At 37.5% G+C, this 12056-nt stretch overlaps 1 protein-coding gene across 2 annotated transcripts in view; it reads left to right on the top strand.

Moving 5' to 3' along the window:
- chst8 (carbohydrate (N-acetylgalactosamine 4-0) sulfotransferase 8) overlaps positions 1-9707 on the top strand; it is a 172868-nt gene extending 163161 nt beyond the window's left edge. For both annotated transcript variants that reach the window (XM_026174185.2, XM_080299982.1), the window contains 2 exons: positions 1422-1459; positions 5644-9707. In XM_026174185.2, the coding sequence (XP_026029970.1) occupies positions 1422-1459; positions 5644-6816 (1211 nt within the window). In that variant the 3' untranslated portion in view covers positions 6817-9707. The remainder of the gene's footprint in view (positions 1-1421; positions 1460-5643) is intronic.
- Positions 9708-12056: the final 2349 nt, after the last annotated feature.

The following is a 12056-nucleotide window of genomic DNA, read 5'->3' as shown; positions in this document are numbered from 1 at the left end:
GCTTGGACAAATATGTATCAACAGCCAGACAAAACACCTCCTAGAAGAAACCAATTAAACCTTTGGAGATTTCAATTACTCCCTTGATGGGGTTTTCAAGATCGATAACCACGCATGTGTCTTGACAAGATGCTTGGTGCTACCAGGGGCTCACTTTAGAACAACAGACTCTCACAGACCGTTACTATTTTTGTGCTAGGATGTGTCTGCCTGACAATAATATTTGCGTGTGTTATGATAAATATTTATATGTTCGCGTTTCAATATAAAGTGAAATTCAAGATGCCCATCCTGCTCTTTTTAGTGTTAAGCGATCAAATGTTTTGGCAGCACCCAAACACGATCAGGAAATGTCACATGCCGCTTCCCTAGTCTGCCGCTCTTCTTTTTCCTCCTTAGCCTTTTCCTCCAGTGTCTCATTCAGAAGAATGAAGACAAAGATTCAACACACAGAGCCAGACAGCAACAGAGAGCTCTCTAGCGCATACTAATCTAAAACAACACTGCATCTAGGCAACATGTTTTATTCTATCCCCACTGAGGCGTGTTTAAGTGTGAGATGTGTGAGATAGGGCTCTGCACATCTCATCACTTAGGAAAGGTTGTGGCCTGCATCTTCAGCCCCCCCCCCCCCCCCCCCCCCCCCCACCCAATGCAGGTACCTATCACTTCCATCCTCATATTGGAAGTGACAAGCCACTCAGGCAGAGGTGTCTTCGCTCACCCCATCAGCAGCCATGCAGCCCCATTCAGAGCTGTCAGCCTGATTACATATCAGATGGGAGGGGTGGGAAAGGGAGTGAGGTGAGGGGTGGGGTACCTAAGGAAAAAGAGATGTCCAGCCGGAGACAGACCACTAAGCACATCGTCTGTCCTGCTGCTGCACATCTGCCAATACACATCCACCTGTCACCAAGGCTGCCACATAACCAGTCTATATGTCTCCATCACTCTCCTGTTGATTTCTAAAATTTCAACAACATGTATCTTTCAGTTTGTGTGTCATTCTCTCTTTTGGTTTGTAATTGGCCTCTTTTTTAAAAAAAACTTTTTGTTACTTCGCTTTGTTGTTTTTTTGGATCTCTCATTTTTAGTTAAAGTTCAGTTTTATTTGTTTAGGGTTTTTTTCCCCACATTTCACTGAAAAGGGCTTATCACAGGGAGCACAGCTCATTTACCAGCTATTCATGCTTGGTGGCAACTCATTACTCAGATAATATTACCTATCCTACCTCTTTGCACCAGAAAAGCAGTGTTAGTTTGCTCGGGATGAAAGAAGATGTGCTAACTGAACAGAAGCACTAAATTATTGGAGGTTGTCTGAGGTGTATTTGAGGTTCCCAGCTTCTTCTATGAGGACAAAAATACATGTTGTTTGCCTAAGCACTGATTTTCTTGTCTTTTTTCTCTTCTCTCTCCAGGCGTGAAGCTTGGAAGTACTCCACGGCAATCCAGAGAGGTATGTGTTTACTCCATTTCTCCCAAAACACATACACACAGGTTGCTCCCACCTGTTATCTATTGCAAAAAAAAAAAAAGTGATTGTCAGCCTTGTACCTCTCAGCGTGTCTGATAGCATCTGTGTAGAAAGGCTGACCTCACACTGTGCATTCAGCCAGTCAGACTGAAGCTGAGTTTAGTGAGTAAACGATCCCAGTTGCACCAGGCCAGTTTCCTCGGGGTATTATCACACCTGGAGTTTTTTTTCCTCTGTTCTCCCACAGCAAAATTTTTTTTTTGCATTTATTCTTTTTGTTTTACTATTTTCAGTGTTTTTCAGGTGTAAAAAGTATACATTGTGTTCTTTATCCAAGTCACAAATACATCCACATGGGCTTAAGCTTATATAGTAACATACAAATATGATTTCCTTTATTTAACATTAAATATTCACAATATTTAAAAATAACAATAACAACAATAATTGAACCCTTTGATTTAATACCTGGAGAAATCTTGTTTTGAGTCATCAAACAGGAGGTCCGTTCTATAACTGCAAGATCAGACTTGCATATTGTTCAGAAGCCATTTTGGACCAATCTTCCTTAAATAACTGCTTCTATTCAGCCATATTTTTTTGGCATGAACTGTTTTCTTTTGATTCCACAGCTTCTCAGTTGGATTAAGGTCCCTGATGGGGCCACTCCAAAAGGTGGATTTTCTTTCTGTTGGTTGCTCTGTTTGAAGTTATTCGGTAGATTTACTTTAATGTTTGGGGTCATTTTACGCTTACGCTTGCATCGCCTGGCATCATGACAGTATCCTTTAATATATTGTTTTAAATGTGGGAGTTCATTTTCGCTGTGACGATGCCAAAATGCCCAGGCCCAGAGGCAGAAAAGCATAATGTAATGCTCTCTTAACTGTGCATCACCTTTGGAATGATGCTTCCAAAGGTTCAGACACAGTGCTGCCTAGCATTCCCAAATAATTCAGCTGTTTCATAAGTCCTCAAAACATTTTCCCAGCAGAGGCGTCAAGGGCAAAGGTTCTTCTTTTCAATCTTTAGATGAGAGGAGATGGTTACTGTTGGAGCTCAGCAGCTTCCTCTATGCTATCCTACTATCAACTCTGTCTGTTCAATGATATATGTATTTTAGAGACATGAACACAGATGTTAATTGGTACACCTTTGGCCTTCAGAACTCCCCTAATTCTTCAACGCATAGATTCAACACAGTGTTGGAAACATTCCCCAGAGATTTTAGTCCATACTGGCATGACATCACACAGTAGCTGCAGATTTCTTGGCTTCACCTCCCGTTCCACCATATCCCAGGGGTTAAGATCTGGTGACTGTGGAGGCCATTTGAGTACAGTAAGCTCACTGTCATGGTCAAAAAACCATTTTGAGATTATTTGAGCTTTGTATCATGATGGGTTATCCTGCCCGGAAGCAGCCATCAGAAGATGGGTACACTGTGGTCATAAAGGGACAGATATGGTTAGAGACAACATTCAGGCTGCGGCATTTAAGCGATGTTCAGTTGGTACTAATAGGGCCAAAACATAATACCCCCCACACCATTATACCACCAACTCTAGCCTGAACCATTATTAAGAGGCAGGCTGGATCCATGCTTTTATGTTATTTATGCCAAATTCCTATCCTGCCATCTGAATGTCACAGTAGAAACCGAGACTCATTAAAGCAGGCAATGTTTTTCCAATCTTCTATTGTCAAATTTTGGTGAGACCAGTGTAGTCTTCTGCTGCTGTTGTAGCACATTTAATTCAAGGATAAATGTGTGTTCAGATACACTCCTCTGAATACATTGGATGTAATAGGTAGTTATTTGAATTAATACTGCCTTCCTATCAGCTTGAAGCAGTCTCGTCTTTCTCCTTTGACCTGTGACTTTAACAAGGCATTTTCTCTCAGAGCACTGCTGCTCACTGGAGATTTTCTCTTTTTCAGATCATTCTCTCTAAACCCTAGAGATGGTTATGTGGGAAAATCCCAGCAGATCAGTTGTTTCTAAAATACTCCAACCAGTCTGACTGGGTCCAACAATCATTCCATGTTCAAAGTCTCCTAAATCTTCTTCCCAATTCTGTTGCTAGATTTAAACTTCAGCACTTTGTCTTAGTCGTGCCAACATGCAAGGAGTTGTTTCCAAGTGTTTGTCTGCTTAGGTATTTGCATTAACAAGCAGTTAAAACAAATACATAATGGTTTTCCTGACTCTGCCTAAAAACTGCAGATGCATCTTGCAAACTCATAAGAAGATTATTGCCATTTTGTGTTCACACAACAAAATTTTGTTTGGTAGCTCTGGGCACAGAGGAGAAGGGGCAGTTAGCACACTCTTTTACATACATACCTTTTATAAGCTTAAGGTTTCTGTAACCTACACCTCCACATTTGTTCACATGCATTTTCCCCATCTATGTTGTGAATTTTTAATTGATGCAATCAATATGGGCAGGAACAATACAATTATTTGTATATTATTAGTCATAATGTAGATTATGTAGATGTAGTGTAATATATAAATAAATATGTGCTGTGTTTTAGGTCATTAACAAGGAAAAACAGTCATATTCATTCATTTCTTTTAATTATTAGGGGTTTTGAATTTTATTAACTACAGAAATTATTACTTATGATTATCCCTCCCTGTGATTCCACATCACTTCATATTTTGACTTCAACTCGTTTTTATTAGCCAGTAACTTGCACAAAAACAAGTTAGAATTAAAGTAAATGGAATTTTTCTCATCTGAACATATAAAGCAAAATTAAAACCTTTGAAAAGTTTGAGTAAACAACAAAATGTGTTCTAAATGTTTTAAACATCATTATAAAAGGCAATGAGGATTTGAGTTGAGGCTTTAATGTGCTATATTTTTCATCATTAGCACAAATAATATCAGGAATAAACATACATAACAAAAAGAATAGAGTTCACTTAAAATTAGCAAAAGAGATGGTGAAGTGCTAAAAAAAAGAAGAATATATCACTTAAAAGCCAGTTTTAATCAAGTAATGAGAAAGTTTTTAAAAAGAAAAAAGACATTAACAACCAATTAAATTGCTAAAACAAAATACACAAAAGGGAAAGTTAAGATAAAAGAGCAAGACTGATCATCAAGATTTAACGTTTTTCCATAAATTTCAGCAACATGAGATGGCTGGGAATGAAAAAGGAAGTGCAAACACTTAGATAATTAGCCAGAATAATCACTTTTTTCCGTTTGGATCATAGATAAAATAAATTATATCATAAATAAAGATACATCATCTATTTTTAATGACAACCTGCTATGAATATTGCATTGTATGCATATGGACATTCAAAACAATACGTGGTCTAGGGCTTCACTCTTTGATGAACAAAACATGTAAGGATCCACTTTAAATATAGATCTGTAGCTTAGAAAATGTACAAAACTGTTTTCATACTATGAACTACAATGGTCAGGTAGTTCCTACTATGTTCTTTCAGCTGACCCCTGTTTGCTCTCTCTGTCTCTCTGCTGTGATCATCAGCACCAGAGAGAGACTCACACCGGTGTAAACCCTGAAGAATGTGTACCAATATCTGCCTTGCACTCACCTTAAACACACAAGGACCTTCCCCCCCATCCTTTCCTCCCTCCAGATGAACGAACATGACCATTTACGTCTGGAGAGGGATGAACCAAGATTCATGGTGGTCTCATCACCTTGTCTGTTGTAAAATTAAAATTATACATCCAGTCCATTGGCTTTATGATGCCATTACAGCATTTAATTGAAATAAAATGTCAGAATGCGTGATGGCCTTGGGCATCATCTGATAGTAATCAGGCAGTAGATGATTCTAATTTGGATTCCTCATTAAGTGTTTATAAGACATTTATATGGCATTACAGCTCAGTTTATTGATAGGTCATAGATGGCATTGGGCAGTGTGTGACATTTGTGTGTACCAAAGTTAGACCTTTAAGCTGTAGTGAAACAGCACCATCAAGTGGCTAGTTGAAGAATAAAAAATCTGGGGTACATTTCTGACACAAGTTATAATATATACCATATTAATAAAAAAAAATTTATATTAATGGTTCTTCTTTGCATAGCCACCTGAAACTGTCCTTGTTTGTTTAGTCTAAAGAGATCTGCAGCTATCAACTCTAACCTGTTTTGTCATTGTTTTACAGACACTTTCCACTCGGGACCGCGAGAGAGGCAAATCTGATAGTTTCCAGGACCTCCAAGTTACAGAAAACATCCTGTCCAGCGCGATCCCTCCAATGCAGTTCCCACATTTTGAGAAGAGCAGAAAAACAGCCTCCCCTGGGTCTCAGGAGCAGGACATAGGTTCCCTTCATGTCACGAAAAGACAACGCAAACTGCTAAAAACAAGTCCTCCAATTCGACACACCAAAAATACCATTTCCTCATCTTCCTCATCCTCAGTCTCATCCTCATCTTCAATTTCCTCTTCATCCCCAATGTCCTCCTCCATTACATCGGGCTTTTTTTCTCCAGAGAGCTGGCAAAAGCTCTCCGGTATCCTGGAAGCACGCCAGCAACTGATGAAGGAAATCTGTGCTAAGTACAAAAGCAGCATTTCAAAGACCATCACACGTCATCATGTGAAAAGCATCTTTGTGGAGGACAAGTACAAGTTGCTATACTGCCAGGTCCCCAAGGCAGGATGCTCCAACTGGAAGAGAACCCTGATGGTGCTGGCGGGTAAGGCCTCCAACACTCAGAGTATTAAGCATGACACAGTCCACTACGGGCAGCATCTCAAGAAGCTTGATAGCTTTGACCAACAGGGAATCATGCACCGTCTGCAAACCTACACCAAAGTCATATTTGTCCGTGAGCCCTTGGAGAGAATGGTGTCAGCTTACCGGGACAAGTTTGAAAATCCCAACAACTACTACCACTCCCTGTTTGGGAAACCCATCATTTCCAAATACAGGGTGAACCCATCAAAAGCAGCCCTGAAGACAGGAAATGGGGTCACATTTAAAGAATTTGTCCAATACCTGCTGGATGTCCACCGGCCCGTAGGAATGGACATCCACTGGGAGCAGGCAAATCAGCTGTGCAACCCTTGCCTCATAGATTACGACTTTATCGGCAAGTTTGAGAACATGGAAGAAGAGTCTAACTTTCTCTTGCGATTGGCAGGGGCACCACCTAACCTCACATTGCCCAGTTTTAAAGACAGGAACCCAAGTGACAAGCGGACCTCTATGCAGATCACGGAAAATTACTTTTCACAGGTCAGCGCTTTGGAGAGACAGCGAGTATATGACTTCTACTACATGGACTATCTGATGTTTAACTATTCTAAGCCTTTTAAAGATTTATACTGACTTAAGAATTACGTGACTGCTTCACGTCACATTTTCACAGTCACATTCCACTACATTTTTACCATAACTGTAATTTTACCATACCAGTCTTTACTCACATGCTCAAATAGGTCTTTGCGTCTTAGCAGAGAGATCAGAGAGACCAAATTTCACTCAAAAACACTTTAATTACATTTTTTTTAGCAGATTATATTGATTTGTAGACAGTTTGTGTGCTGTTGTATTAAATACTCTAAATTGTCCTAAAATGCGAAGCGTTTATTCACTACTAGCAGATGGTGAGGTAGAAATTTAAAACTGTAAACATTAAGCTTCTAAAAAGATTTATTATTGTTGAACAGGCTTTAAAAAATATGCCTTACTCTAGGTCAAATAGCATTTGTAAATGTGTGTTTATGGTTTAAGCACCAAGTTTACCATAGATTTCAAGCACATACCTTATCTTACTTACAACAATATTCATAAATGTAGTAGCTTGAGTCCTTGGTATTCTTAAATTGTTCACAGTCAAACCCTTTCATGATTTAAAATGTTTGCATTTACTGTTTGACCTAGGGCAAGTTAGGCATCAATATACCTCTATGTATCAGTGCATACTAATACAGATATTTGATGTGAATGGCTTTACTAAATATAACTAAATGAAACACTACAAATACTATAAATCTTTAAATGTGTCAAGTGCTGCCCACTTGGAAGCTGTGTGCGCCTATTGTAGCATTTTATACTTCTAACTTTGTCATTTTGTGCTTTTCCTTAACACATACATGTGCTGTAGGTCCTCCATCAATAGGGTGTCTAAAAGCAGGGTATAAAGTGTTGCTATGAATATCTCTCAATATCTATTAGTGTTGCTGATTTACCAGTCGATGGTATTGGAAATTAAAAAAAAAAAAAATACAGGCTAAAAACAAAAACAGATAAACACTTTTTTCATATTACATATGACATTTTTCAGTAATGTACAATTTGGACTTTCCAGCAAGAAACAGATAACAAGTTTGCACAAACTTCTTTATCTGCCACTTTAACCACCTCATAATATTATAAAGCAACCCATCCCCTCTGTATATATCATAGCTATTCAATACCAACATATAGGCTTTTTTCTGACTCTACTGTGTAAAATTGTATAATGGGCATTCAGATGAATATATATTTTTCTATGTATTTCTAAAATATAAATATATATATATATAGATATATATATTCAGTTCTTCTTGGTGATGGTTACTTCCTTTTTGATGTCATTTGTTGTTCTTTCAGTAATATCAGTGTAGAGTGTTGTGTAACTGAAGAGTTTCTTTCCAAAACAAAATATCCACCAGCTGAAAACCAACACGTCTCAAAAAAATTTGAAATGACTGCAAACTATTGATGCAGCATTTAAAAAGTGCAAATAGCTATGTTTGAGTGATGAATTGATCTTCTTTGGTGCTTTGGAGTTAGGGTAAGATTTTGTTTAATATAAATGGATATGTACAATTTTGGAAATTAGCTCTTTGATTATTTATCCCAGATTCATTTTGATGCTCAATGGGATAATAGACCCTGTACAAATGAGCTGCATTCCACCTAGTTAGCCATCCAAGCTGAGGACATTTTTACCCATAGCATACCCGTGCTGTGTGTTTATATGTGTAGTACTGAACTACCTGTTTAGATGTTTTTAACCCCACTGCACATCTTTTCATAAAAATATATACACAAGAAGGCTGCAGCTATCGTATCCTTTGTGCAACATGGCTAAACTACTATTCCCAACACAAAACCCAACTGGCAAGTCATGTTGTTCTTTTCTTTCTTTCTTTTTAATATGCAACATGATGCAGGTCAGACTACATATATTATGTGCACTAGTTAAAACTGCAAAAGAAAAACCCCAAAAACAGCAGTTTTTAGGTCCTAAGCAATCAGATATTTAAAAATGTTTTAGACATTCAGACATTTTAAATACAAGACCAGTGGAACAAAAAGTTGTGAGGTTAAATACTCTAGGTTTTCATCTGAGTTAAAAAAAAAGAAAAACAAGGAAAGATTAAATATAATAAATGTTGAGTTTAACGTAACGTAAAACCCAGACAAGTATTCAAAAAATTTACATTTAGTTAAAATCAACTTGGTTTACTGTTTCATCTTTAAGCTGTGAAATGGTAAACATGCCACAATCAGAAGTGGTTACAAATGGTGTATAACACACCAAAAGCCCACAACCCACACACACTAAACACCTTGATTAAAGAAAAAGTCATTTTAATGGCGGCAAAGATGGATTTGATTTATTCGATTCTCTGAACAACCTATGGGTGATCTCCAATAAAATAGTAGTCACTATTTAGCTCTGTTATGTCCTTTGCAGCTCACTGGAAATTTATTTTATGGTAACAAAAGTTGTATTTGCCTAGAGAAAAGAGGGAAATCATATTATTCAAATCTATACACTATAATACTTTTTTAAGACCTTTAATAATTTTGGTGATGGTAACTGTATGAACTTTTGTCAGTGTAGTGTTGGCTTTTGCAATGCCAAAATCTAACCTTTGTTTAGGTTCTGGTCAAAATCTATGTAGGTGTAGCCAATCTTTGGCCAAAACAGCTAATGCATTATGATGAGTATTACTTTTGTAAATACTCTGTCAGTCCCTGCCCCCCTTCTAAAGAAGATTTCTTGGTTTTGTGGGTATACGGACAGATCAAAAGCATAACTACAGTAACAAGTGAATGTATAACAGTTTATTGTTGGTGCAAATCTGTAAAAGAAAAAAAAAAGATTATCTTAAGCCCTTTGCCTTATTTTACACTGCCAATCAAATGGTGTATTTCAGGAAGATATTTTTCAGGAGGTTATTTCTGGCTGATGAGTGTCTGCTAATAAACTGTCTTTTAGCATTTTCATGTGTTATTTCTTTTTTTCATTGAAAAAAAATGTTGTTTGTCAATCTCGAGTTAAGTGATTTGTGAGCTTTGTTGAGCTAAAGGGCTCCAGAATGTAAACCAGCAGCATTAGAGCCAGAGCCATGTGTGACTCCAAATAAAATTTCTACCATGTATTAGTTTAGTTCTACAAATACTCTGTAATTAGCACTAAAAATAATGTGCAGATAATGCTGCTGGATATGTCATTACCTTTTAAATTTTCACCAAATATCACCAAAAGTTACAACAAATGATTCTGACATTAATGTCTGTTGCCCTGTAGTTACAAATCCCAAGTCCATATTGTGTGGGTTACAGGAGTTAAGGAAATTACCAAAATAGTCAAAGTTGGTTTTTACACATGAAGCTGTTCCAGGTTGAAATTGACCAGTTGCTTATTCAACTAAGATTGCCATAAAAGGTTTCCCCTCTCACAATGTAGTGCTTGAGGTCCGGCCTGCAGAAATCAACAAATAATTTACAAGTGCCTTTAATTAATTTGATCGACACTATTGTTGTTTTTTAGGCCATTTTTGTATATTTCAGAATATAAGCGCATGGCTTCCAAAAATGTGTTATTAGAGCAATACTGTACAGTGATAGATGAAAACAGGTATGATTCACAGAAGGGTTCATAAGGTTGCCATTTTTGTCTTTCTGAAACAAAGCAGTGTGTGACTAATATGAGAGGTATTCAAGAATGCGAGGCAGTTAGAGAGATGAGTGAATATTTTAGTTTGTAGTGGGTGATGTTAACGTTGTTGGATGCAACTGAGGATGAAATTTGTTTGATTAAGTGTACAAGTAAAAAGATACTCTGTGAAAGCTGGCAGCCATGGTAATACTGGTATGAGAACAAAATATAAATTCTGTTTTAAACAACAAAGGCCCGATATTGATGCTCTTTTAATTAGAAGACGGTATTAAGAAAAAACGAACATGTAAGCTGCTCGGTTAAAAATTGAACTCATGTAGCCACGATTGTTATGGCACATCTGACAATGCTGGAATGTGATACAACAAGGAGAACTGACTTCTTGGGATCATGCCCCTCTCTGCCAAATGGCAATCAATCTAGAATAGATATAACCGCCAAACTGTCAAGGTGAGTGAAGTAATCAACACATGAACAGGAGGAGGGTTATTACTGATCAATCAATACACTTAATCATCTTTTTTTCTTAACTGCTTATCCAATTCAGGGTAACAGAGGGATTGGAGCCTATCCTAGCTGTCAGGGGGTGAGAGGTGGGCTACACCCAGACAAGTTGCAATGAAGTGGTTTGTCAGCAGCGATATGTCACCAGTCAAGGCTACGGGGGAGACAGACAAGCATGAACATGCAAAGTCCACAGAGAAAGGCTCCTGTGAGCTGGCAGATTCAAACCCAGGACCCTCCTGCCTCACCACTATGCCATCCCAAGCACACAATGTCACTGTACCAATCAAGATCCTGTAATGGAAATTATTTTGATGCACAGAGCAGGTCCCCCCCTCCATGAGAGACCCAACTAACAGCAAGTGTTAACTTTGTGAAAAAAAGAAAGAACATAATTTAAAAACAATTTCTTCAAACTGCTGGATTTATAAGCGAGTAAAACAAAAAGTACAATAGTACAATTGTATCCACTTGCTCAGTTTTGCATATAGCAATATACTATAGAGTCAGAATAATAATGTTAAATAAATCTACCAGTAGTTATTCCCTATTTTACAAAGGGTTATGCTTTTTTGGTTAGGTAGTACTTTTCTAAATGTCACTTAAATGTAACAAAACTGAAAACGTTACTCTATAAATGTACATCATAAATGTGCTTATATGTGTTATATCCCAGCATATACGGGTAAGTCCTTCTAGAAAAAGAGTATCCCTTTTAAAAGCAAAATGAATAAACGTGTTAGGACAATCCTCAAAAGATCAAAGGGACAAACACAGATTATGTTTCCTGTCTCTATTGTCCATAAAATTTAATGTACCAACACTCTGAATTATTGTGTCTGTGACCTGAGTTCCAAACGTTGTTTTACATAACAGTGGTCTCAGTAGGATATTTCTATTGCTGCACTGATTAATATTTAAATTAACAGTGTTGAGAATTAACTCTTTAAACAGTAAGTCATGTCTATCCATTATGTGCCTCAAAGGGATAGGACTCATATTAGAATCTCTGAAGGTTAAGTCACATCAGCTCACAAAACTAAATGCTGGCAAATAACTGTCAATGCATGTTTTATGTCTGCGAGTACAACTTTTCATTTTGAGATCTAAGTGCCTTCAAATTGGTGCTTTTATTCTTCCATCACACAGCCATAAAGTGTCGGTT

The sequence above is a fragment of the Astatotilapia calliptera genome, chromosome 1 (genome assembly GCF_964374335.1).
Source record: "Astatotilapia calliptera chromosome 1, fAstCal68.1, whole genome shotgun sequence".
NCBI classification, from domain to species: domain Eukaryota; kingdom Metazoa; phylum Chordata; class Actinopteri; order Cichliformes; family Cichlidae; genus Astatotilapia; species Astatotilapia calliptera.
Note: the sequence above shows the minus strand (reverse complement) of the source record. Positions and strands in the feature narration are given on the sequence as shown.